The sequence below is a fragment of the Choloepus didactylus genome, chromosome 4, assembly GCF_015220235.1.
Source record: "Choloepus didactylus isolate mChoDid1 chromosome 4, mChoDid1.pri, whole genome shotgun sequence".
NCBI classification, from domain to species: Eukaryota; Metazoa; Chordata; class Mammalia; order Pilosa; family Megalonychidae; genus Choloepus; species Choloepus didactylus.
The window spans coordinates 125096192-125124064 of NC_051310.1; the positions used below are offsets into that span (position 1 = coordinate 125096192).

The 27873-nt window shown below is 37.6% G+C and overlaps 1 protein-coding gene across 2 annotated transcripts in view; it reads left to right on the forward strand.

Annotated features, from left to right (window-relative positions):
- The first annotated feature begins 1308 nt into the window (after nucleotides 1-1308).
- RSL24D1 (ribosomal L24 domain containing 1) overlaps nucleotides 1309-27873 on the forward strand; it is a 62589-nt gene continuing 36024 nt past the window's right edge. The window contains exon 1 of one of the 2 annotated variants that reach the window (XM_037833914.1): nucleotides 1309-1445. In XM_037833914.1, the coding sequence (XP_037689842.1) occupies nucleotides 1365-1445 (81 nt within the window). In that variant the 5' untranslated portion in view covers nucleotides 1309-1364. Of the gene's footprint in view, nucleotides 1446-6475; nucleotides 6560-27873 lie in introns of those variants that run through there. The other variant, XM_037833915.1, reaches the window with a different exon arrangement.

Consider the following 27873-nt stretch of genomic DNA (forward strand, 5'->3'; position numbering starts at 1 on the left):
ACCCTCACATTTACGGCCAACTGATTTTTGGTAAGGTTGCAAAGATGGGAAAGGTTGGTCTTTTCAACAAATGGTGCTGGGAAAACTGGATCTCCATTTATGGGGGGAAAAAAAGGGAGGACCCCCCCCCAACTCACACCATATACAAAACTCAACTCAAAATGGATCAAAGACCTAAATATAACACCTAAAACTATCAAACTCCTAGAAGAAAGTGTAGAGAAGCATCTTCAGAACCTTATGTTAGGCAGTGGTTTCTTAGACTTTGCACCCAAAGCACAAGCAACAAAAGAAAAAAAATTGGTAAATGGGACCTCATTGAAATTAAAAAACTTGTTCCTCAAAGGACTTTATCATGAAAGTGAAATGACAACCTACACAATGGGAAAAAGTATTTGGAAACCACATAACCAATAATGGATTTATATCCAGAATATACGAAGAAATCCTTCAACTTAACAAAAAGACAAACAACCCAATTAAAAAATAAGTAAGACTTGAGCAAGTATCTCTCCAAAGATATACAAATGGCCAGACAGAACATGAAAAATGCTTAATATCCTTAGCCATCAGGGAAATGCAAATCAGAAGTGAGATGCAGAAGAGGGTTTCATTAGTGTTACAAAGAAGAGAGAGGGGAGACAAGCAGACACAAAAATACACATGTTTTTCTATGCACAGAAAATCTCTGGTAGGTAATAAGGGAACTGACTGCGACAGGGAGAACTAGGAATCTGGGGAGGTAACCGTAGTTTCCTGTGAAAATGTTTTTACCATATGTGTATATTATTTAAAAAGAAGAGGGGCGGGGAGCGAAGACAGCGAACTCCATTACATCTTTGGAAAATTGGTGGCAAAGCCCTCCAGGCCTCAAAGACTCAACAACTTCTGTCGCATTGTTGGGTCCCGGGTTCTCGCCGTTCACACCCTGTAAATTCACCGAGGACCGGAATCAGGAGCGGGGCTAGGGCTAGTTGCGAACTGGGTTCCTCACACTTAAACCAAGGTATGGAGAGCCCTCCAAAGCCAAGATAAAATATAAAAGATATGCGTAAATGGTGACGTATCAGAAACGGTGGAGAAGCAAAATAGGTCCTGTGAGGCCGAATTCAGGAGGTGGCGGAGAGCACGCTATTCTTTCCCAGAGGAAGGGCAGCTAGGCCTCGTCTGCAGCTCTGCGCCTGCGCCCAACAGCAGCACTTTGTCCGCCGGCCGCCAGGCGGCACAGTCACGTACCAACCGCGTCGCACGGTGTCTCAAGAGCGCTTGCATTTGCGGGGTCATAGAGAATCACTTCCTGTGGCGGGGCTACGTCACTTCCCTCAAACTCGGCGTTTGGTTGTGTGTTCGCATGCGGGTTCAATATGCGTATCGAAAAGTGTTATTTCTGTTCTGGGCCAATCTATCCCGGCCACGGCATGATGTTCGTCCGCAATGATTGTAAGGTAAGACCGCTGAGCCCAGTGTGGGGTCTATGCCGCACTGCCTCGTGCCGGCTTCCTCCATGCTCGCGGTGTTCGGCCTGGGCTCCCCGCGCTGCTCTCGGGGGAGGGTGTTTTTGCGGGGAACTATGGCCTCTACTGATTGCCTGGAGGGTTTTTTTTTTTTTTCGGACGTCGCGAAGGAAGCGAGGTTTGCAGCCGCGAGGTTCAGGAGCGGTCCCAGCGGCATCAGTGGGGATCCGAGGGTCTGTTAGGGCTGCTCGGACACAGTTGTGCATGGGCTGAAGTCTAATTCAGTGTACTTCGTTGAACGCATGCCAGCTCACGCTTCATCCTAAGGTCCGTGTCGGTAAAGATGAAGACGTAGGACCGTCCACAGTGTGTAGAGGTTGATAGAAATGTATGCGTGTGGTGTAGTAGTGGGGTTATGTATAAGTATTAGGGGGCGAAGATGAAGAGGTTTGAAATAACTGGAAATGGATTGGAGAGGGTCGAATATGAAGAGATTTAGAAAGGAACTGACATTTGTCGGGCTCTTGAAGTTTTAGGTTGAGAGGGTAAAGGGGGCGTTCTAGGTGGAAAGTTAATGAACTATATGAGCGAAGGCACAGAAGGGAGAAAGTACATATCTTTGTTAAAGGTATGTATATGACCTGATTGTAGCTGATGATAGAGGCTTGGGGGTAGTGCCGTGAATACAAATATAATAACGCTATAAATATGTAGATATGAGACCTGTTAGTGGAAGATTTTGTGAAGGGGCAGCCAGGTGTGATACATAAATTTGCCCTCTCGTCAGAATGAATCCCATTCCAGTTTTTTTAATAAATTGTGTCTCAGAATTTGACCTCTCTTACATTTATTATGAATCACTAGGTGCTTGTTTGTAATGCAGATTGCTGGTTTCCCCCAGATAATTGAGAGTCATTGGTGGTGGGATGGGGAAGAGGATCTGGGATTCTGTATATTTAACAAGGTGATTAAAAATATTTTTAATTAGAAATTCTTTTATTAGAACAGTTGCAGGTTTACAGAAAAATGTGGAAAACATCGTTCCCAGTTTCCTCTATTAAACATTTTACATTTGTTACAATTGATGAAACGATTTTATTGTAATCATATTTACTGTCTCCATAGTTTACATTAGGGTTCATTTTCTGTTTTACAGCTCTCTGGTTTTATTTTCTTTAAATTTTTATTCTGGCATCATAACCTAAAATTTCCATTTTCATCACTTTCGAGTATACAATTCACAGGTGTTAATTACATTCACAGTGGTGTAGTGCCATCACTACCATCGTTAACAAAACTTCCATCACCCTAAACAGGACACTCAGTACCAATTAAGCATTAACTCTCCATTTCCCTCACCTGGGGTCCCTACCCTGGTAAACTGTCTTCTAATTTTTGACCATGAATTTGTGTATTTGAATTATTTCATTTAATTAGATCATACAATAGTTATCCTTTTGTGTCTGCCTTATTTCACTTGACATGGTGTCTTTATGTTGCATGTATCAGAACTTCACTCCTTTTCATGGCTGAAAATATTTCGTTGTATGTATATACCAAGTTTCGTTTATCCATTGATGGACACTTGTGTTGTTTCTGTCTTTTGGCTATTATGAATAATGTTGCTTTGAACATTGCTGTACAGATAGATACATCTTGAGTCTCTGCTTTCAATTCTTTTGGATATATACCTAGAAGTGGTATTGCCAGGTCATATGGTAATTATATATTCAATTTTCTGTGGCTACACCAAGCTATTTTCCACAGTGGCTGCATCATTTTACATTTCCACTAACAATGCATGAGGTTCCTGTTTTTCCACATACTTGCCAACATTCATTTTTTTCTTTTTAAAATAATAGCCATTCTAATGTGATTTTGATTTGCATTTCCCTAATGGCTAATGATGTTAAGCATCTTTTCATGTGGGTTATTTTTGTACCATTTTTAGAGAAATATTTGTTCAAAACTTCAGCCCATTTTTAAATTGGGTTGTTTTTTTGTTGCTGGGTTGTAGAATTTCTTTATATATTCTGGATGTTAAACCCTTATCAGATATGTGCTTTCTAAATATTTTCTGCCATGCTGTAGATTGTAGATTGTCTTTTTGCTTCCATGGTAAAGTCTTGATGCACAAAAGTTAATTTGAATGAAGTCCCATTCATTATTTCTTTTGTTGCTTTGTGCTGTTGGTGTAAAGTCTAAGAAACCATTTCCTATGTTTTTTTTCTGAAGTTTTATAGTTTGGTTCTTAAATTTAGGTCCTTACCGTTATGAGTTAATTTTTGTATGTGGTGTGAGATAGGAGGTTTTTTTTTTTTTTTTTTTTTTGCAAATGGAGATAGTGTTTTCCCAGCACCATTTGTTTAAGAGACTGTTCTTTCCCAATTGAGTGATCTTTGCCACCTTGTCAAAAATCAGTTGGCCATAAGTAAATATGAGGGTTGATTTCAGTTTGATTCCATTAGTTTATATTTCTGTCCTTGTGCCAGGACCATGCTGTTTTCCGCCCGCCTCCCCCCAATAAACATGTAGATTTATTTGAAATCACTTTGGTACATGATACAGATTGGTTTTGCAGTTTTGAGTGAACTGAAATAGAAATTTGTAAATACAGCAGTGCCTGCCTGTGCAACAGACATCCAGAAGTTAAATAAGGTATCTGATAGAACAACATCTACATGAACAAATCAGATGAAAAATCTGAAGAGGTTTCTTTATACCTTCTGGATTAAAAAAAAAAAAAACCAAATAATTAATGGCCCAAGATATAAAATTGCTAAAGGAAGGAGGGAAATGGGTCTAAAAAGGCTGAGTTCTGTTGCAAGAGCTCCTCTGTCGATCTGTGAAATCTGACTGTTCTATGACGATTTTGTCATTAGAGTGGTGCTCAAAATTACAGAAGGTGAGAGGTGTCAAATCAAGTTACATTTTCACAAAATTTACTCTTTGTGTTGATATTAATGTATGGCAAGGTATTCATTATCCAGGTAAATGACAGTTACACCACTGTAGCTAATTTTTGCCACTGAGATGGAATGGAAATTCTGTATATTTCCAAATGGATTTTATAACTTATAGCACTCACTAAAAACTTCGCCCATGGCACCATAATAAATTTTGTGAGGTAACTAGAATATTACTGCTAATGGAAACACAAAGTGTGAGGTAAACTATCGTACCTTTTCCCCAAAACCTTTAAAGCCAGAGATTTTAAACAAGGCACTTGCAAATATTAAGTGTATGTACAAATGTGCAAGTGAAACAAAGTTTAGTTGTCCCAACAAGTAAAGAAAAACTGTAAATCTTCATTTTAAGACCGTTTAATACAATTATCTAAATAAATGCAAGGAGTTTCCGTTTATGAAATGGACCAAAGAAATTTATCTTTCCTATAAAATATTGAAAACCAAGTGCTAAACTCAGCAACTATAGGCTAAAGTTAGTAAACTAAAATGAAAAAACGATAATGGTAATCTGGAAAAACAAACAGCCCATTTTAAAATAATCTAAGCTTCTGAATCCAGTATGTCAAAAGCAGGAGAGAAGTAAACCTTTTAAATTTTTTTTCTAAATAAAAAAAACTAGTGCTTCACAAGAGAACTGTATAATTAAAGATATGCATGCTTATTACACTATGGGAATTGAAACCAACAAGAATAAAGGAAGGGAGAGAAGGATAAGAAAGAAAGAATGTTCAGTCTGTTCATACAGGGTAGTCATAAGACAATAATGTTTAAGATCTACAGTAATATCAACCAAAAATCTTTAGATTTTCTAAAATTACATCGGTCATATTTGTTTCCTGGAAATTTAAAATGCCTCATTTCAGCATTTAGTAAATGATTCTAAAAACTTATATCCTTTTTGCCTCATGAAAATTACTTTTCAAGAAAGCTTGGTGGAAATCCTTTCCAGGTGCAATGTTATGATCCTTATTTTGAAGTACAAAGAAAAATAAAATATAATTAAACCATTTATATCTCTAATTATACTTTTTTTAATAGTCATAAGAAAGATGTTGGGAGGTTTAGTACATGAATGCTTTCAATTTTGTGTAAGATCCTTTAGGTTAAGTTATTCAGCTCTGAAGTAAATAGACAAGTTTTTAATTAAATAGTAACAGTTCAGTATCTAAACGCAGGTTTACTACTGCTCACATCAAGTTACATCCTTAGAACCAACCTTTGCCTTCCTTAATATGAAAGAACAAATCACAGTTAAAGTTACAGTCTACCTTTCAGTCTGTCTTTTAAGGCACTGTTCTTTATTTTCTCACCGATAAAAGGTACTTTGCAAGTATGAATAATAACCTGCTATACATTAATGGTTTGTATCTCTTCATTTATTTAAATCTGGAGTGTAATTCCCTGTGTGGTATCTTCTTTCTAATGTAGAAAAAAATAACTTATCAAGCATAGAAGTTTAAGGATACAGTTTAGTACTATTAAATTTATAAATTTATTCTGCGTTGTAAATGATACCCCCAAATACAGCTGATTGATGCTCATTTGGCACATTTCTTCTCAATTCTGGTTGCTAAAATGTATCCTGAGTTGGGGTGAAATGTAACACAGCTTTCAAGTTTTAAAAAGAATAAATTTAAACTGCCAAGAATCACGAGATTGCACAGGATAGTATTTTCCATCACTTACAGAAAGTTACATTTGGCATGTCAAGAAGAGAGAACATAATTCCACAGCAGCAGCCACTTAAAATTAAAAAAAGCTGTAGGGATTCAAGCAGAATATCTTAAATAATTCCCATTGAGCAAAATTATTTAACTGAATTTTCAAGGATGATGCTCCAAATCATACTTAATGCTTCTGAATCCAATATGTCAAAGGCAGGAGAGAAGTAACCCTTTTTCACCCATGGAAATTGAAAGATCCTGGAATAGCGTCTTCCATGTGGGACATCTTGAAAGGTAAAATTTCTGTTTCAGTGAAATACTCGAATGAACCGACAGTTTCTGTTAATTTGATGGTGTTTTACAGAATTGTGGTAATTTCATTCTTTAGATTTGCAGAATTTATAGAGAAAGAAAATTACAGTCTGCACACCCAAGACAAGTTCAGTTCCTCCAGTGAATGGCTGCATCAAAGGTAGACTTCTGTGCCGGCATGAAAGTGATTTTTTGTTGTACCTGATATGACTGAGGGAAGCTGTAGGCAGGGAATGCTGAGTTGTGGTTTTAGCCGTAGAATTGGTTGGCAATGGAGTGGTAGTAGGAGCATGTTTCGGTTTGTTAAAGCTGCTGGAATGCCATATACCAGAAATGGGTTGGCTTTTAACAATGGGGATTTATTAAGTTACAAGCTACAATTCTAAGGCCATAAGAATGTCCAAATAAAGGCACCAACAAGAGGATACCTTCTCTGAATAAAGGCTGCTGACATCTGGGATTCCTCTGTCAGATGGCAAGACACATGGCGGCTGTCTGCTGGTCCTTCGCTCCTGGATTTTGTTGCTTTCAGCTTCTGATTCTAGTGGCTTTCTCTCTGAGCATCTGTGGGTTCTCCCTTACCATCTCTGGGGCGTTTCTCTCTCTCAACTCTCTCCAAAATGTCTCTGCCTTTTATCCTCTCATAAAGGACTCGAGTAAAGTATTAAGTATTAATATCTATCCTGTATGCTTCTCAATCGAAACAACCCAATCAAAAGTTCCCACCCACAATAAGTCTGCCCCCATAGGGATGGTTTAAAAGAATATGGCTTTTTCTGGGGATACATAATGGCTCCAAACTACCGCAGACCAAAACAGAATTCTGTGCTATTCACCATGTAGCAATTAGTAACTGTTGAATTGTGTGAACAATAGCTCTTATCTTCTTTATTTTCTATCCAGAGGCAGGTAGTATTAGCAATACTAGCATTGACACGGGATAAGCAGTTGTTTTCACCGATTCCTGGTGCTAGAGTGGCAGTCATCAGGGCATCGGGGAATTCTTGGCAGAGGATGCTAAAGTCTTGAGTTTAATCACTGTCACAGTGAGGGTGGTGTTCTCAGCCACAGATAGCACACAGAGTGCAGCCAGGCAAGTGGTGGCCGAAAGCAGTGGACGAGAGAGCCCTGACATTGGGTGCTCACTGCTAGTGCTTTGGCAAAAGTTGTGGTGCACAATGCTTCGTCTGTCCCTCCGTGGCTTTGTAATACGTTTTAAGATTGCACGTGTGAATCCTCCAACTTCATTCTTTTTCATGGTGGCTTTAGCTGTTTGGGGCCCTTACCCCTCTACAATGTTGATGATTAGCTTTAGCGTTTCTGCAGAGGGTTGTTGGAATTTTGATTGGGATTGCATTGAATGTGTAAATCGCTTTGGATAGAATTGATATCTTAACAATATTTAGTCTTCCAGTTCATGAATGTGGAATATTTTTCCATTTATTTAAGTCTTCTTTGATTTCCTTTAGCAATGTTTTGTAGTTTTCCATGTATAACTCCTTTACCTCTTTGGTTAGATTTATTCCTAGGTATTTGATTCTTTTAGTTGCTGTTGAAAATGGAATTTTTCTTGCTTTCCCTTTCAGATTGTTCATTACTTTGGTATAAAAACTTAACTGATTTTTGAGTGTTGATCTGCCACTTTGCTGAATTGATTTATTGGTCCTGGTAGCTGTGTTGTGGATTTTTCAGGATTTTCTTTATATAAGGTTATGTCATCTGCAAATAGGGAAAGTTTTACTTCTTTTCCAATTTGGATGCCATTTATTTCTTTTTCTTGCCCAGTTGTTCTGGCTGGCAGTTCCAGTACAATATTGAGTCATAGTGGTGACAGTGGGCATCCTTGTCTTGTTCCAGATTTTAGAGGGAAAGCTTTCATTTTTCACCACCGAGTATGATGTTAGCTGTGGTTTTTCATATATATCCTTTATTGTGTGAAGAAGTTTCCTTTTATTCCTTGTTTTCTGAGTGTTTTTATCAAGAAAAGGCTGTTGGATCTTGTCAAATGCCTTTTCTGCCTCAATTGAGATGATCATGTGTTTTTTTTCCCTTCATTCTCTTAATATGTATTACATTAATTGATATTCTTATATTAGATCACCCTTACATTCTTGGGATAAATCCCACTTGATTGCAGTGGTACAATTCTTTTAATGTGCTGTTGGATTCAGTTTGCTAGTATTTTGTTGGGGGCTTTTTGCATTTATGTTCATAAGGGATGTTGATCTGTTTTATTTTCTTGTGATATCTTTATCTGACTTTGGTATTTGGGTGATGCCCAATATAATGAGTTAGAGAATTCCCTCCTCTTCACATTTTTTGAAGAGTTTGAGCAAGAATAGTGTTAATGCTTTGACTCTTCAGTGAAACTCACCAGGGAAGCCATCTGGTTCTGAGTTTTTCTTTGTGACAGGTTTTGATGACTGATTCAGTCTCTTTATTTGTTATTGTTCAGTTAAGATCTCTTTCTTAAGTCAGTGTGTGCATCTAGGAATCTGTTTCATCTAAATTATCTAATTTGTTGGCATTCAGTTGTTCATAGTAGCCTAGTATCTATCCTTTTGATTTCTGTGGATATTGTAGTAATACTGCCCTTTCATTTCTGATTTTAGTTATTTGTGTCCTCTATTTTTGTGTGTGACAGTCTAGCTGAAGGTTTGTCGGTTTTCTTAAACTTTTCAAAGAACTTACTTTTGGTTTTGCTGATTCTGTTTGTTTTTTTCTCTGTTTATTCCACTCTAATCTTTGTTATTTTCTTCCTTCTGTTTGCTTTGGGTTTAGTTTGCTCTTTTTTAGTTTATCCATTTTGAACGTTAGACCACTGATTTGAGATCTTTGCTTTTTCTTAATGTCAGAATTTAGAGCTATAAATTTCCCTTTCAGCACTGCCTTTGCTGATCCCATAAGTTTTGGTATATTTTGTTTTCATTTTTATTTGCCTCAAAATATTTCATAATTTCCTTTTTGATTTCTTCTTGATCCTTTGGTTGCTTAAGTGTGTGTTGCTTAATTTCCATGTTTGCTAGTTTCCATCCTCCCCTTGTTATTGATTTCTAGATTCATTCCATTGTGTCAGAGAAGATACATTGTATGATTTCAGTACTTTTAAATTTGTTGAGACTTGTTTTGTCATGTAGCATGGTCTACCCTAGAGAATGAGCCATATGGTCTAAAGAATGTATTCTGGTGTTTTTGGTGAAGTGTTCAATATTTGTCTGTTAGGTCGAGTTGGTTTTTAGTATCATTCAAATCTTCTGGTTTTTTTTAATTGATCAGTAGTGATGTATTGTATTAATATGAACTGTTCATTTCTCCCTTCATATTTAGCAATTTTGCTTCTTATATTTGGGGCTCTTTTGTTTTATATATATAATACAATATACAATATATAATAATATATATATTAAAACATGTATATATATATTGTTATATGTTCTCATTGAATTGACCTGTTTATCGGTATATAGTGTCATTCTTTTCCCCATGCAACAATTTTTCACTTAAACTCTATTTTATCTGTTTGGGAGAGTTACTCTGGTTCTCATTTGGTTAGTATTTGCTTGGAATATTTTTTTCTATCTTTTTACTTTCCATCTATTTGAGTTCAAGATGAGCTTCTTATAAACAGCATATAGTTGAGACATTGCTTTTTTGATGCAATTTATTGAGATGTAATCACATAACATACATTCAAAGTTTACAAGCTGTTATTCACGGTATCTAATGGTGCATTCATCACCACAAACTTTGAATATTTCGTTAGTCCAAAAAATAAAACAAAATTTAAAATAAAAAAGAACGTCCAAAACATCCTATTCCCCACCTCCCCCCATTGTTCATTTACTTTTTTAAAATTCAATTTTATTGAGATTTATTCACATACCATACAGTCATCCAAAGTGTACAATTAATTGTTCACAGTACCATCATATAGTTGTGCATTCATCACCCCAATCCCTTTCTTGACCATTTTCCTTGTACCAGAAAAAGTGAAAATAAGAATAAAAAATAAAAGTAAAAAAGAACACCCAAATCACCCCCCAGCCTATTTTTCACCTAGTTTTTTGTCCCCATTTTTCTATTTTTCAATTCAATTTTATTGACATATATTCATACCATGCAGTCATACAAAGTGTACAATCAGTTGTTCACAGTACCATTACTTAGTTGTGTGTTCATCACCAAAATTAATTTTTGAACATTTTCATTACCACACACACAAAAGTAATAAGGATAAAAATTAAAGTGAAAAAAGAACAATTAAAGTAAAAAAGAACACGGGTGCTCCCCCCCCCCCATTTGTGTACTCATCCATCCATACACTGGATAAAGGGAGTGTGATCCATAAGGCTTTCACAATCATACTCTCACCTCTTGCAAGCTACATTGCTATACAGTCGTCTTCAAGAGTCAGGGCTACTGGGTTGCAGTTTGATAGTTTCAGGTATTTACTTCTAGCTATTCCAATGCATTAAAACCTAAAAAGGGTTATCTATATAGTGCATAAGAATGCCCACCAGAGTGACCTCTCGACTCCATTTGGAATCTCTCAGCCACTGAAACTTTATTTCGTTTCATTTCGCATTCCCCTTTGGGTCAAGAAGATGTTCTCAATCCCGTGATAATTGGGTCCTGATTTATCCCCAGGAGTCATATCCTGTGTTGCCAGGGAGATCTACACCCCTGGGAGTCAGATCCCACATAGGGGGCAGGGCAGTGAGTTCACCTGCCAAGTTGGCTTAGCTAAAGAGAGAGGGCCACATCTGAGTAACAAAGAGGTACTCAGGGGGAGGCTCTTAGGCACAGTTGTAAGCAGGTTTAGCCTCTCCTTTGAAGTAAGGCGCTTCATAAGAGCAAGCCCCTAGATTGAGTACTCAGCATACCAAACTGTCAGTCCTCAGTGTTTGTGAGGAGAACAGCAACAATCCAGGTGAGGAAGTCTGACACTTCCCGCATTTTCCCCCAGCTCCTCAGGGCGTCCTTGTATATATATTTTTATTCTTTGCCCAAATTATTTTGGGATGTGTTGCTATTTCAAACTAACCTATACAAACCTACCAGATTTCACTTCTTATTCAAAATTCCCTGTAATTATGGTGTTTGAACAAACTGACTGTAGAAGTTATATTGTTTAGGAAATATAGATTCTGCACCAAATAAACTTCTCTTCCCTTGGTCTCACATAGAAGTTGAAGTTTCAAAACACATTTTCGACCTTTACTCTTAGGCCTCGTTTGCCCTAGTCTTAACCAGATCTGCTTCATTCATATCTCTAATTGAAGTCTGAGCTCTTTTTAAGCTTTTTTATTTAATTAATTAATAAATAAATTAATTAATTTATTAAACAGTTGCTGTATGCACTAATACTCACATTCATATCTGCTAAGCTCTAGCTCTGAGTTTCAGGTGTCACACAGATATCCAGCATTCTAGAGACCGATCAGGTTATACACAAGGGAATCAGCATCTCAGAGTTTGGAGATAGCCATTACGATTCAGGAATAGATGTGACTGCTGTAAGAGCTTACAATCTAGGGACTATTACAGTAAGTGTTCCCCTGATAGGCTGTGCTCTAAGATTCAATTCTGAGTTTACATATTGTAGTTAGTCCATATTGGTGACGCATTACAGTGTTTGCCTTTGTTTCTGTCATATTTCACTCAAAATGCTGTCTACAGGATCCATTCACCTAGTTGTGTGTCTCACACCTTCACTCCTTCTCATAGTTGCTCAATATTTCCTTGTATGCATGCACCACAATTCACCATTCTGTTCCTCAGTCTGTGTACCCTTAGGCCACCTCCACCTATTGCAAATCATGAATACTGCCTCCATAAACACCAGTGTGCAAACGTCCATTCATGTCTCTGCCCTCAGATCTTCCAAGTTTATATGCCATAATGAGGTTGCAGGACCTTATGGCACCCACCTGCTTAGCTTCTTGTGCAACCACCACACTGACCTCCAGAAAGGTTACACCATTCCGCCTCCTCATCAACAGTAAGTAGGCACATCCCTCTCTTCGTGTTTTATCCAGCACTTTTATCCCTATTTATGTTTTTTCCTACAATTTTTTATAGATATATTCACATACCATACAATTATCCACACTGTACAGTCAGTTGTTCATGGTACCAAAATATAGTTGTGCATTTATCACCACAGTCAGCACATGAACATATTGATTACTACGAAAAAAAATTTTTTTTAGTGAATAATAAAAAAGATAATGAGAAGAAAAATAAAGTATCATACAGTGCAATATAATACTAAGGTCAGGCAACAACACCACTACCAATAATTCCTTATCTTTTCCTTATATCCCCCTCAAACACATTTAGCTTTGGTCTGTTGCCTTTGTTACATTTAATGGAAGCATATTACAATGTTGCTATTGACCATAGACTCCAGTTTGCTTTGATGTTATTTTTTCCCCAATTTCATCCCTTTTTCAGCACTCTGCATGGTTGACATTCGTTTTCCCACATGTAAAAACATTTTTATATTTGTACATTTAGTCACAGTCATTGACCACTCCAGTTGTTGCTGAGTTATACAGTCCCAGTCTTTATTATCTATCTTTACCTCTGGTGTTACACATGCCCCTATCACACCTCTGTCAGCTTTACTCACAGACATCTTGGTTTAGTGTACTTACAATATTGTGCTACCATCACACAGTATTACGCTATCTATTTCTGGATCTGTACAGTCAATCTTGCTGAACATTGTGTAGTCCTTCAGCATCAAATGCCCAATCTCTCCCCTCTTTCTATCTCCTGGTAGCCTGTGCTGTCAGCTTTTAACTCTCAAAGTTTGTTCATTAATGTTAGTTCATGTTAGCAAGACCATACAGTATTTGTCCTTTTGTTTCTGGCTACCTTCGCTCAACATAATGTCCTGAAGTTTCATCCATGTTGTTATATGTTCCGTGTCTTTGTTCTGTCTTACAGCTGTGTAATAGTTCATCATGTATATGTACCACAGTTTGTTTATCCACTCGTCCATTGATGGACATTTGGGCTGTTTCCATCTCTTGGCAGTTGTGAATAATGCCGCCATAAACATTGGTTTACAAATGTCCGTTCATGTCTTAACTTTCTGTTCCTCTGAATATATACCTAGTAATTGAATAGCTGGGTCATATGGCAAATCTATACTTAGCTCCCTGAGGAACCGCCATACTGTCTTCCAGAGTGGTTGCACCATTCTACATTCCCACCAGTAGTGAATAAGTGTGCCTTTTTCTCCACATCCTGTCCAGCAGTTTTAATTTTCTGTTTTTTGGGTAATGGCTATTCTGGTAGGTGTGAGATGATATCTCATTGTGGTTTTGATTTGCATTTCCCTAGTACCTAGTGAAGTTGAGCATTTTTTCATGTTTTTGAGCCGTTTGTATTTCCTCTTCAGAAAAGTATCTGTCCATGTCTTTTGCCCATTTTTTAATTGGGTTGTCTGTCTTTCTCTTGTTGTAGGATCACTTTATATATTTGGGATATTAAAACCTTATCTGATACGTGGTTTCCAAACACTGTCTCCTATTGCGTGGGCTGTCTTTGTACTTTTCTGACAAAGTCCTTTGATGTACATAAGTGTTTAATTTTGGGAAGATCCCATTTGTCTATTTGTTCTTTGGTTGCTTGCACCTTTGGTGTAAGGACTAGGAAACCACCTCCTATCACAAGATCTCTAAGATACTGCCCTACATTTTCTTCTAAGAGTCTGTGATCTTAGGGCTAACGTTTAGGTCTTTGATCATTTCGAGTTAATATTTGCATAAGGTGTGAGGTAGGAGTCCTCTTTCATTCTTTTGGAAATGGATATCCAGTTCTCTGAACACCTTGTATTGAAGAGGCTGCTCTGTCCCAGTTGCTTTGGCTTGACTACCTTATGAAAGATCATTTGTCTGTCTATGTGAGGGTCTATTTCTGAACACTCAATTCAATTCCATTCGTTGGTATATCTATCCTTATGCCAGTACCGTGCTGTTTTGACCACTGTAGCTTTGTAATATGTTTCAAATCAGGTCGTGTGAGACCTCCCATTTCATTTGTCTTTCTCTAGATATTTTTGGCTATTTGGGGCACTTTGCCCTTCCAAACAAATTTGGTGTTTGATTCTTGTATTTCTACAAAGTAAGTTGTTGGGATTTTAATTAGTATTGCATCGTATTTGTAGATCAGTTTAGGTAGAATTGCCATCTTTACTATATTTCGTCTTCCAATCCATGAACACAGTATGTTCTTTCGTTTTTTAGGTCCTGTTCGATTCTTTTAGCAGTTTCTGTAGTTTTCTCTGTATACATCTTTTGTGGCTTTGGTTAAGTTTATTCCTAAATACTTGATTCTTTTGGTTGCTATTGTAAGTGTAATCTTTTTCTTGATTTCCTCCTCTTGTTGCACACTACTTGTGTATAGGAACACTACATATTTTTGTGTGTTGATCTTGTAGCCTGTCACTTTGCTGTATTCATTGATTAGGTCTAGTAACTTTACTGTAGATTTTTCTAGATTTTCTACATGTAGAATCATGTGACCTGCAAACAGTGAAAGTTCTACTTCTACCTCTCCAATTTGGATGCATTTTACTTCTTTTTCTTACCTGATTGCTGTAGCTAGAACTTCCAGCGCAATGTTGAATAACAGTGATGACAGTGGGCATCCCTCTCTTGTTCCTGATCTTAGAGGGAAAGTTTTCAGGCTTTCCCCATTGAGTATGATGTTAGCTGTGGGTTTTTCATATATTGCCTTTATCATATTGAGAAAGTTCCCTTCTGTTCCTATCCTTTGAAGTGTTTTCATCAAGAAAAGATGTTGACTTTTGTCACATGCCTTTTCTGCATCAATCAAGATGATCATGTGGTTCTTCTGCTTTGATTTATTGATGTGGTGTATTACATTAATTGATTTTCTTGTGTTGAACCAGCCTTGCATACCTGGAATAAATCCCAACTGGTCATGGTGTATAATTTTTTTAATGTGCTGCTGGATTCGATTTGCGAGTATTTTGTTGAGTTTTGCATCTATATTCATTAAAGAGATTGCTCTGTAATTTTCTTTATTTGTAGAATCTTTGTCTGATTTTGGTTTTAGGGTGATGTTGGCTTCATAGAATGAGTTAGGTAGCTTTCCCCCCTCTTCAGTTTTTTTGAAGAGTTTGAGCAGGATTGGTACTAAGTCTTTTTTGAATGCTTGGTAGAATTCACATGTGAAGCCATCTGGTCCTGGGCTTTCCTTTGTTTGGGAACTTTTTGATGACTGACTCAGTCTCTTTACTTGTGACTGGTTTGTTGAGGTCATTTATTTCTTTTTGAGTCAGTATTGCTTGTTTATGCTTTTCTAGGAAGTTGTCCATTTCGTCTAAGTTGTCTAGTTTATTGGCATATAGTGGCTCGTAGTATCTTCCCATTATCTCCTTTATTTCTGCAGGGTCAGTAGTTCTGTCTCCTTTTCCATTTCTGATTGTATTTATTTGCAACCCCCCCCCCTTTTGTTACTAGCTAAGAGTCCATCAGTTTTATTGATTTTTCTCAAAGAACCAACTTCTAGTTTTATTGATTCTCTCTATTGTTTTCTTGTCCTCAATTTCATTTATTTCTGCTTTAATCTTTGTTACTTCTTTCCTTCTGTTTGCTTTGGGGTTAGTTTGCTGTTCTTTCTGTATTTCCTCCAGGTGAACAGTTAATTCCTCGATTTTTGCCCTATCTTCTCTTTTACTATAGGCATTTAGGGCAGTAAATTTCCCTCAGCACCGCCTTTGCTGCATCCCATAAGTTTTGATATGTTGTGTTTCCACTGTCATTTGCCTTGAGGTATTTACTAATTTCTCTTGTAATTTCTTCCTTTACCCACTGGTTTTCTAAGAGTGTGTTGTTTAGCCTCCATATATTTGTGAGTTTTATGACCTTTTGCCTGTCATTACACCTTCATTCCATTATAGTTTGAGAAAGTGTTTTGTATAATATCAATAGTTTAAAATTTGTTGAGACTTACTTTGTGACCCAGCATGTGGCCTGTTCTAGAGAATGTTCCATGAGCACTTGAGAAAAAAGTATATCCTGCTGTTGAGGGGTGTAGTGTTCTATAAATGTCTGTCAAGTCTAGTTCATTTATCATACAATCCAACATCTGTTTCTTCATTGATCATCTGTTTAGATGTTCTATCCATTGATGAGAGTGGTGTATTGAAGTCTCCAACTATATTTGTAGAGGTATCTACTCCTCTTTTCGGTGTTCTCAGTGTTTGCCTCATGAATTTGGGGCATTCTGGCCTGGCGCATAAATATTTATGATTGTTATGTTTTCATGATGAATTGACCTTTTCATTACTATATAGTGTCCTTGTTTGTCTCTCTTAATTGTTTTGCTTTTGAAGTCTTGTTTGTCTGATGTTCATATAGCCACTCTTACTTTTTTTCTGGTTGTTGTTTGCATGATACATCTTTTCCCAGCCTTTCACTTTCAGCCTATTTTTGTCCTTGTGTCTGAAGTAAGTTTCTCGTAGACAGCACATAGATGGGTCCTGTTTTTTAATCCATTCTGCCAGTCTATGTCTTTTTATTGGGGATTATAATCCATTAACATTTAGTGTTATTATTGTAAGGGAAGTACTTTGTCTTTTGTATTTTATGTATCATATCTTATTTTTTTCTCTCCTTTTACCCTTCTTGATAATCTTCATTTCTACACTTTTCACCAAACCTCTCTCTCCTGTGTTTTCCTATCAGCCTGTAACACTCCCTTTAGTATTTCTTGTAGTGCTGGTTTCTTATTCACAAACTCTCCCAGTGTCTGTCTGAAAATATTTTAATCTCCCTCATTTTTGAAGGATAGTTTTGCTGAATATATAATTCTTGGTTGGCAGTTTTTCTCTTTCAGTATCTTAAATATATCATACCACTGTCTTCTTGCCTCCATGGTTTCTGTGTAGAAATCTGGACGTAGTGTTATCGAGCTTCCCTTTTCTCTTGATGCTTTCAGAGTTGTCTCTTTGTCTTTGACATCGGAGAGTCTGATCAGTAAGTGTCTTGGAGTAGGTCTATCGGAATCTATTATGTTTGGGGTACGCTGTGATTCTGGAATCTGTAATTTTCTGTCTTTCATAAGAGTTGGGAAATTTTCAGTGAATATTTCTTCTGTTCTTTCTGCCCCTTTTCCCTTCTCTTCTCCTTCTGGGATACCCATAACATGTATGTTGGTGTGCTTCATGTTGTCATTCACGTCTCTAAGACGCTGCTTGTATTTTTCCATTCTTTTCACTATCTGGTCGTTTGTGCTTATGAATTCAAATGCCTTGTCTTCCAGTTCACTGATCCTTTCTTCTCCCTGTTCAAGTCTACTGCTGTATCCCTCTGTTGCGTTTTTCATCTCCTCCATTGTGCCTTTCATTCCCATAAGTTCTGCCATTTGCTTTTTCAAGTTTATGAATTCTTCTTTATGGTCATCCTGTGTCTTTATATCCTTCATTTCTTTTGCCATATCTTCCCTCAGCTCACTGATTTGATTTTTGAATTGATTTAGGAGATCTGTTTATTATTTGTTTCAGCTCCTGTATCTCAGTTTAGGTGTTAGTTTTTCCTTTTGCTGGTCCATGTTTTCGTATTTCCTGGTATGGCTCGTTATCTTAAGCTGTCTAGGCATCTGGTTTTCTTGATTATTTTGGAGCTTGTTTTTACTCTTTTACCTAGGGTTTTCTTGTTGTTTGGCTTTGTTCTCTATGCTTTGCTGTTCTGTTTAACTTATTTTAGACCTGTAACTTAGGTTCTATTTAGTTGATCAGAATTTTTCACCTCTTGCTTCCCTGTTTCTTGCCCTGCCTCTATGTAGCCTTCTTGTGAGAGGGTCTCCTCAGAAATGGTCAACCCCAGTCAGGTTTTCCCAGTCCAGAGAGGCCCAGGTCTCAGGAGTTGGATATGGGGTTTCCCTGAGAGTGAGATCCTCCTGTGAGGCCTTTAGACTCTGTGCTTTTCTTGTCCTGTCCAGCAGGCGGTGCTTGCCAGCCTGCAGCTCCTTCATCAATGTAAGGAGGTATGGTGTCTTTAGTTCTCTTGCTCACTCTCACCCTGTTGGGGGCATGGCTGACTGAAGCTGGTTTCTGATTTTCAGCCCCTGGGGTCTGAGCTCCTTGGGGGAGGGTTGCCAGTTAAGCTGCACCATGCCCCCCTCTTCTTGGGAAAGTTATATGCCCTTCAGGGAATTCTGTCCCCCACTAAGCTCACCGCTTTGTCAGACCTATTTCAGCTCTCCGTTTCCTGGGTTCAGAGGCCAGCTGCAGATATGTGAAAAGAGCTACTTATAATAGTTATTTAAAAAAGAAAGAAAAAAAAAAAGAAAATAGAAAAACAGTCCCTTTTTGAAGTCTTACTCCAGCCTGGAAGTTTTGTCAGTGTCAGAATATAGTATTTAAAGATGGCTTTTGGGCTATTATCTGGATAATTACTCTTCAACAGCTTTAATTCTACCCTTGCCCAGGGTGGGGGTGGGGGCTATTGAAATGTAAAAAGATAAGTCAGAGAGCTTATCTTTTTAAGATAAGAGAAAGGAGGAGGGACAAAATGTAGGGAAAAAAACACCCAGCCTTTTTGGATCCAGGGAATGGGTGCCCCCTTGTATGTGCCCCTCCTTCCCGGAGCCCAGCCCTTCTCTAGCACCCCCAGCTCTAAAAGTTAGTTAACTAATTTATTAAATAATTCTGTGGTTGAGGCTGGGTTGAGTCCTCCTTCTTGCTCCCAACAGATTGTTTGTTTTCCTTTCAGGGAGCCAGCTGTGAGACAGTCTGAGAGGTCTGGGCAGGGAGGGGCGCCAGAAGCCTGTTTAGGGGAACTTAAAGATTTTGCTGTGATCTCAGCTTTTCCACATGTTCCAGACTTGTGTATGATGTGTGACTGGTCACTGGAGACCCCCAGAACACTGTTTCATACAGTTCCTGACTAATTACCAGCTGCTGTAGGGACTAAATTCCACTTCTAACCACCTCGCCATCTTGCTGCAACCTCCTTTAATGTAATTTTATGGAAATATATTCACATACCATACCGTCATTCAAAGTGTACAACAGTGGTTCATAGTTTCATCATATAGTTGTGCATTCAACACCATAATCAATTTTTGAACATTTTCATTACTGTAGAAAATAAAAATGAAAATAAGAATAAAAATAAAAGTAAGAGAACTCTCAAAACATCACATACTCCTCCTCCCCATTTACTTTTTTAAAAATTTTTAATTGAAATATATTCACATAGTATACAGTCATCTAAAATATAAAACAGTTGTTCACAGTATCATCATATAGTTGTGCATTCATCACCACAATCAATTTTCGAACATTTTCATTACTCCAAAAAATAAAGATAAGAATAAAAATAAAAGTAAAAAGAACACCCAAAACACCCCATACCCACTTCCTCCATATTATTCATTTACTGTGTGTCCCCATTTTTCTACTCATTTGTCCTTACACTGGGTAAAGGGTATGTAAGCCATAAGGTTTTCACAATCACACGGCCACACCATATAAGCTATATAGTTATATAGTCGCCTTCAAGAATCAAGTATACTGGATTGCAGTTCAGTAGTTTCAGATATTTCCTTCTAACTATTCTAATAAACTAAAAACTAAAAACGGATATCTATATAATGCTTAAGAATAACCTCCAGAACTACCTCTTGACTCCATTTGAAATCTCTCAGCCACTGAAACTTTATTTTGTTTCAAAACGCTTTCCCCTTTTGGTCCAGAAGGTTTTCTCAGTCCCTGGGAGGGGCCAGTCTCATCCCTAGGAGTCATGGTCACATTGCTGGGGAGGTTTATACTCCTGAGAGTCATGTCCCAAGTAGAGGGGAGGGCAGTGAGTTTACCTGCTGAGTTCGTGTAGAGAGAGAGGCTACATCTGACCAACAAAAGAGGCCCTCTGGAAGTGACTCTTAGGCACAATTATGAGTAGGTTTAGCCTCTTCTTTGCAGTAACAAGCTTCACTAGGGCAAGCCCCAAGATCCAGGGCTTGGCCTACTAAGCTGGTGGTCTCCAGTGCTTGTGAGAGTATCAGGAATTACCCAGCTGGGGAAGTTTAATATTTCCACATTTTTCCACAGTCCCTCAAGGGGGCTTTGCACATACTTTTTATTCTTTGTCCAAATTACTCTGGGTTGTATCATGGCTTCATGCTAACCTGTTCAAACCAACAAGGTCTCACTCCCTAGTCAAGATTCTGTGTAATTTTGGCATTTGAATAAACTGACCATACAAGTTAAATTATATAGTGTGCTACAGAAAATACAGATTTTGTACCATATAACCATCTCTTCCTTTGATCCCACACAGAAGCCAAAGTTTTAAAATACAGTTATTGTCATCCTCTACTCTTTAGTCTGATATACCCCAATCTCAAGCAAGTCATTTCGTTCATATCTCCAATTGAAGTCTAATCTCCCTTTCACCCTCTTTAACAGTTGATTCATGGCAATGCCGACACTCACAGCTGCTGAACTCTGGCTCTGAGTCCCAGGTGCCACACAGACACCTGAAGCTCCAGAGACTGACCACATCACACACAAACAGCTTGGAATCTCAAATTTTAGAGATAACTTACAACTCACGAATAAATGTGACTGCTGTAAGAGCTTGCAATCCAGGAACCTTTACATAAGCCTTGCCCTGATAACCCATGCCCCCAGCTTCAATTCTCAGGGTTTACACATTATTATTAGTCCATATTAATATGAGACATTATAATGTTTGTCTTTTCATTTCTGGCTTATTTTCACTCAACCTACTGTCCTCACAGTCCATTCAGTTCATTGCATACGTCACAACTTCGTTCCGTCTTGCTTCCTTATGCAAAAACATTCTTATATTTGTACATTTAATCATACTCATTGACCACTCTAGGTTTCACTAAGTTATACAGTCCCAGTCTTTATCTTCTGTCTTTTCTTCTAGTGTCATAATACCCCTAACCCTCCTCTTTGAACCACATTGTCATCTTTTTTCAGTGTACTTACAATATTGTTCTACCATCACACTACTGTGCTATATTTCTTGATCTGTACAGTCAATTCTCTAGAACATTCTGTATACTCTCAACATCAAAAGCCCGATCTCTACCCTTTCTGTCTCCTGATATCTGTTTCTACACTCGTCCTCAAACCTCTTCCCTGTCTTTTCCTATCTGTCTGTAGCACTCCCTTTAAAATTTCTTGTAGAGGAGGTCTCCTGTTCATGAACTCTCTCAGTGTCTGTTTATCTGTAAATATTTTAAACTCTCCCTCATTTTTGAAGAACAACTTTTCTGGATATAGGATTCTTGGTTGGCAGTTTTTCTCTTTCAGTACCTTGAATGTGTCATGCCCCTGCCTTCTTGCCTCAATGCTTTCTGCGGAGAGATCCCACTTAGTTTTGTCGCGCTTCCCTTGTATGTGATGGATTGCTTTTCTCTTGCAGCTTTCAGAATTCTGTCTTTGACATTTGAAAATTAATTAGTAAGTGTCTTGGAGTAAGTCTGTTTGGATCAATTCTGTTTGGGGTACACTGTACTTCTGGGACCTGTAATTTTATTTCATAAGAGTTGGGAAATTTTCAGTGATTATTTCGTCTATTATTCTTTCTGTCCCTTTTCCCTTCTCCTTCTAGGACACCTATAACACATATTTGTGTGCTTCATGTTGTCATTCAGTTCCCTGAGACCCGGCTCATATTTTTCCATTCGTTTCCCTATCTGTTCCTTTGTGTTCAGGATTTCAGATGTCCTGTCCTCCATTTCACTGATCCTTTCTTTTCCCTCTGTGTGTCTGCTGTTGTAGTCTCCGTTTTGTTTTTTATCTCTTCTGTTGTGCCTTTCATTCCCATAAGTTTTGGTATTTGTTTTTTCAAGCTTATGAATTCTTCCTTATGATCACCCATTGTCTTCTTTATATCTTTCATTTTGTCACATTCTCTCTCACCTTGTTGATTTGATTTAAAATATTTGTTTGAACATATGTAATTAGTTGTTTCAGCTCCCGAATCTCAGTTGAAATGTTAGTTTCTTCCTTTGGGCCATATCTTCCCATTTCCTGATGTATCTTCTAATTTTTTGCTGGTATCTAGGCGTCTGATTTTTTGATTGGTTTATTGCTTTCTCTCTTTTGCCTAAGGTTTTCCTGTGGTTGATTTTGATTTCTGTCTTTTCTTTTTTCTCCCCTTGGCCAGTTTTCAGATTGGGTCTACCTCCCAGTCTTCTCCCTCCCCTCCCAAATTAGGCACCCATTGTGGCCTGCCACAGGAATGGGCACTGGGCACCCCAGCATGTTCACTATGTGTGGTAATACAAATCTGCTGGCTTCCAGTGGTGCTCTGTTTTCCACTGGTTGGCAAGACCCGGTTTGTTTTGGAGCCCTGCTTTAACATTTGGGTCTTCCCTATTTCTCAGCCAAAGTGGCTGGGTTTCCATACAGGGCATGTAGAACAGCTCCAGTGCTCCCAAGAAAGGATCTTGCACTTTCTGGACTCTCCAGCAGATGGCACTGTTTGGTAACTGTTCGGCTGCTTTGCCTCAGAGCACAGGCTTTGTATGACCCAGCCAGACTAAAACTGCAGGATTCCTGTGCCCTCACTTTGCTGGCCAAAATCTGGCTCGATGTGGGGCTCCACCCTTACCTGACCCAGCACTTCAGGTGTCTCCAAAGTAAAGAAACAGCTACGGCTACTGCTTCCCTCAAGGTTGGGGGAAGGGCTTTCAGACCCAGGGCTGGATTAAATGTGTATCTGTCCACATTTTCTCAGTATCTTTGTCCCTCACTGATGTGGGCCTTGAAATGTCCTCTCCTGTCCACTGGGTCTTGAAACAGTGAGGGTATTTTTCATTGCTGTGAGATTTTAAAATCTGTGTCCTTTATGGGAGGGTTCCAGTCTCCTGTTTCTGTGCATTTCCCACATGGAGACTGAGTTGGGGGTTGGGGGGGAGATGACCGACTGAACTGGGATGGAAAATTCCCACGTATTTCTTTTCTTTCTTCAATTTGGTGTTAGCAGGTTCTGTCTCCAGTCTATATTCTCCTCCAGAGTTTCAAACAATTCATAATTGTCTTTTTCTCATTGAATCTCTGGAGAGAAGTTCTCAGTAACCTCTTACGTCGCCATGTTGAAGATGTCACCCCAGTTCCATGCATTTAAAAAAAAATTTAATTCTATTATATATTTTTATACAACCTAAAGTTTCCACTTGTAACCACATTCAAATATATAATTCAATGCTTTTAATTATGTTCACAATGTTGTACTACTATCACCACCATCCATTACCAAAACTTTTCCGTGTCCCAAATAGAAACTCTGTACATTTTAAATATTAAGTGTTACAAGTTAAGTATTAATTCCCTAGTCTCTTCCCTCATCCCAACCCTTGTTAACCTATATTCTACATTCTGACTTTGCTTATTTTAATTGTTTCAAAGCAGTGAGAACAATGCAATACTTTTCCTTTTCTGCCTAGCGATCCTTTTCTGTGTAGCTTATTTCACTCAGCATATCTTCAGGGTTCATCCATGTTGTTGCATGTATTAGAATTTCATTCCTTTTTACAGCCAATAATATTCCTTTGTGTGTATATACCACATTTTGTTTATCCATGCATCAGTTGATGGTCACTTGGGTTGCTTCCCTCTTTTGGCAGTTGTGAACATGGGTGAGCAAATATCTGTTGGAGTTCCTGCTTTGAATTCTCTTGGTTATATATCTAGAAATGGAACTGCCAGGTCATATGATAATTCTATACCTAACTTTCTGAGAAACTGTCAAACTTTTCCACAGTGGCTGCCCCATTTCACATTGCCACCAGCAATGAATGAGTGTTCCTGTTTCTCCACATTGTCTCCAACACTTGTTATTTTCCATTCTTTTAAAATAGGCATTTTGGTGGGTGTGAAATGATACCTTATTGTGGTTTTGATTTGCATTTCCCTAATGGCTAAGATGTTGGGCATCTTTTTCATGTGTTCTTTGTCCATTTGCATATCTTTGGAGAAATGTCTGTTCAAATCTTTTGCCCATTTTTGATGTAAGTTGTTTTGTCTTTTTGTTGTTGAGTTGAAGGACTTCTTTATCTATTCTGGGTATTAAAACTTTATTGGATGTGTGGTTTCCAAATATTTTCTTCCATGGTGTAAATTGTTTTACTTTCATGATAAAGTTCTTTAATATGTAAAAGTTTTTAATTTGAATGAGGTCCCATTTATTTGTTTTTTCTTTTGTTGTTTATGCTTTGGGTATAAAGCATGAGAAGCCATTATCTAACACTAGGTCCTGAAGATGCTTCTTTACATTTTCTTCTAGGAGTTTTATAGTTCTGATTCTTATATTTAGTTCTTTGGTTCATTTTTTTTCATTTTGCAGAATAAATTTTATTTACTCTTTACATCAAAATTAAGTATTCTGGAAATTTTGAAAGTTAACATTTCATCTTAATATTTAGTGTCTGTACATTGTATAATTGAGTTTAAATAAAGAAAATCAAGCTGATAACAATGCATTTTCTCTGGAAGAACCTGTTTGGCTTTCAGATTAGCCAAGCATTAGATATTGAACAATAAAAAGCTGCTTGTCAGGGAAATACAGCCTAAATTTTTTTAAAAATTCAGTTTTATTGAGATATAGTCACATACCCTACAGTCATCCGCAGTGTACAATCAACTGTTCATAGTACCATTGTATAATTCTGCATTCATCACCCCAATTTTTGAACATTTTCCTTACTTCAAAAAGAATAAAACTAAGAATAAAAATAAAAGTAAAAAAGAACACCCAAAGCATTCCATCCCGTCCCACCCTATTTTTCATTTAGTTTTTGTCCCCATTTTTCTACTCACCTGTCCGTACACTGGATAAAGGGAGTGTGAGCCACAAGGTTTTCACAATCTCACAGTCACATCGTATAAGCTAAGTGGTTATGCAGTCATCTTCAAGAATCAAGGCTACTGGGTTGCATTTCCTCAGTTTATAACATATAAGAATAACCTCCAGAATGACCTCTTGACTCTATTTGAAATCTCTCAGCCACTGAAACTTTATTTTGTTTCATTTCACTTCCCCCTTTGGTCAAGAAGGCTTTCTAAATCCCACAATGCTGGGTCCAGGCTCGTCCCTGGGAGTCATATCCTATGTTGCCAGGGAGATTTACACCCCTGGAAGTCTTGTCTCACTTAAGGGGCAGGGCAGTGAGTTCACCTGCTGGATGGGCTTAGAGACAGAGGCCCCATCTGAGCAACAAAGAGGTTCTCTAGGGGAGACTCTTAGGTACAATTATAAGTAGGCTTAGCCTCTCCTTTGCAGGAACAGGCTTCATAAGGGGAAGCCCCAAGATTGAAGGCTTGGCCTACTAAATTGTTAGTCCTCAAAGTTTGTGAGAATATCAGTAATAACCCAGGTGGGGAAGTCCAACATTTCCGCATTTTTCCCCAGTTCCTCAGGAGGGCCCCTGCAAATATATTTTTATTCTCTGCCCAAATTACTTTGGGATATATCGGGATTTCACACTAACCTGTACAAACCTATCAGATCTCATTTCCTATTCAAAGTTATATGTAATTATGGTGTTTCAATAAACTGATTGTACAAGGTAAATTATTTAGTGTGTTGCAGAAAATAGAAGTCCTGCACCAAATAAATATCTCTTCCCTTGGTCTCACACAGAAGTTGAAGTTTTAAAACACAGTCAGTAATGTCCTTTACCCTTTGGCCTGATGTGCCTTAGTCCTAACCAGATCTGCTTCATTCGTATCTCTAACTGAAGTCTGAACTCTTTCAGTTGCTGTGTAAAGTAATACTGACATTCATAGCTGCCGAGCTCTAGCTCTGAGTTTCAGGTGTCACACAGATATCCAAAGTTCCAGACACTGATCAGTTTGTACAGAAAGAACTCAATGTCTCAGAATTTGGAGATAATCATTACATCTCAGGAATAGATGTGACTGCTGTAAGATTAAATTGTTTTTGAAAGCCAGAAATGATAAAAAGTTCAGTCACACCACAGTGAAACATTTTCTAGTGCCAGTTTTATTTTAACAGAAATATGTTTTAAAAGGACATATAGTAAATAATAGAAAACAGGCTTAAAGTTTACTCCATACTTAATGTAGACATTTATAGAAGTTTCCTTGAAAAATGTGTATACGGTAATTGTAATCAATCAAAAAGGTACTCATAAAAGACTAAGTTTGTACAGTCATTTAATCCTAAGAAAATTATTAAAGGGACAGTCTCAAAATTATTGCAGTAACTGAAAATTCATCTTGTGGTTGAAAAATGCCTATGGGTGATTCATTTTTAACAATCTTATACATTATAAAGCAGTTGGACTTCTTTTTTTAAAAGTTTTATTAACACAGTAAACTGTGTACAGTCAGTGGCTCTCAGTATAATCACAGATTTTTGCATTCATAACTACATTCAATTTGAGAACATTCTCATTGCTTCATAAAAAAAATTTCAATCCCCTTTACCCACCCCCCCCATATTGCTTTGGTCCATTTTGAATTGCCTTTTTTATGTGGTGTGAGGTAGGAGTCCACTTTCATCTGTTTGCATATGGACGTCCATTTTCCCAGTACCATTTGTTGAAGAGACTGTTTTCTCCCAGTTGAGTGGACTTGACACCCTTGTCAAAAATCAGTTGGCCATAAACGTGAGGGTTGACTTCTGAACTCTTAATTGCATTGGAGTAAATGCTTGTCCTTGTGCCAGTACCTTGCTATTTTGATTACTGTGACTTTGTAATAACTTTCTTTTACTTTTCTAATGCAATTTATTGAGATATTTTCACACACCATACAGTCCATCCAAAGTATACAATCAGTGGCTCATAGTATTGTCACATAGTTGTGCATTCATCACAATTAATTTTTGAACATTTCTATTACTCCAGGAAACAAAAGTGTAAAAAAAAAATGAGAAAGCCTTGAAACTTCCCATTCCCTTATCCCCCCATCATTAATCCTTAGTATTTGTTACTGTTGATGAAAGAATATTAAGATATTGCTGTTAATTATAGTTCATAGTTTGCAAAAGGTATGTTTTTTCCCCTATACCACTGTCATTAACTCCTTATAATAGTTTCATTCATTTGTTCTAGTTCATGGAGGAAGTTTTTTATATTTGTACTGTTAATCACAGTCATTGTACACCACAAGATTTACTGAGTTATAACTTCCCATGTTTTAACTGTTGACTTTCCTTCTGTTGACATATGACACTGAATTTCCCCTATCAACTACATTTATACACAATTTAGCACTGCTAATTATACTCTCAATAATGTGCTACCATCACCTCTATCCCTTTCCATTCATTTAAATTCAACCCAGTTAATAATTCTTCACATCTTGAGCAAATGCTCCCCATTCTCTAGTCTTATTCTATATCTCCTGGTAATCTATAGCCTAGATTTTATGTCTATGAGTTTACATAGTGTAATTAGTTCATATTAGTGAGATCAAACAGT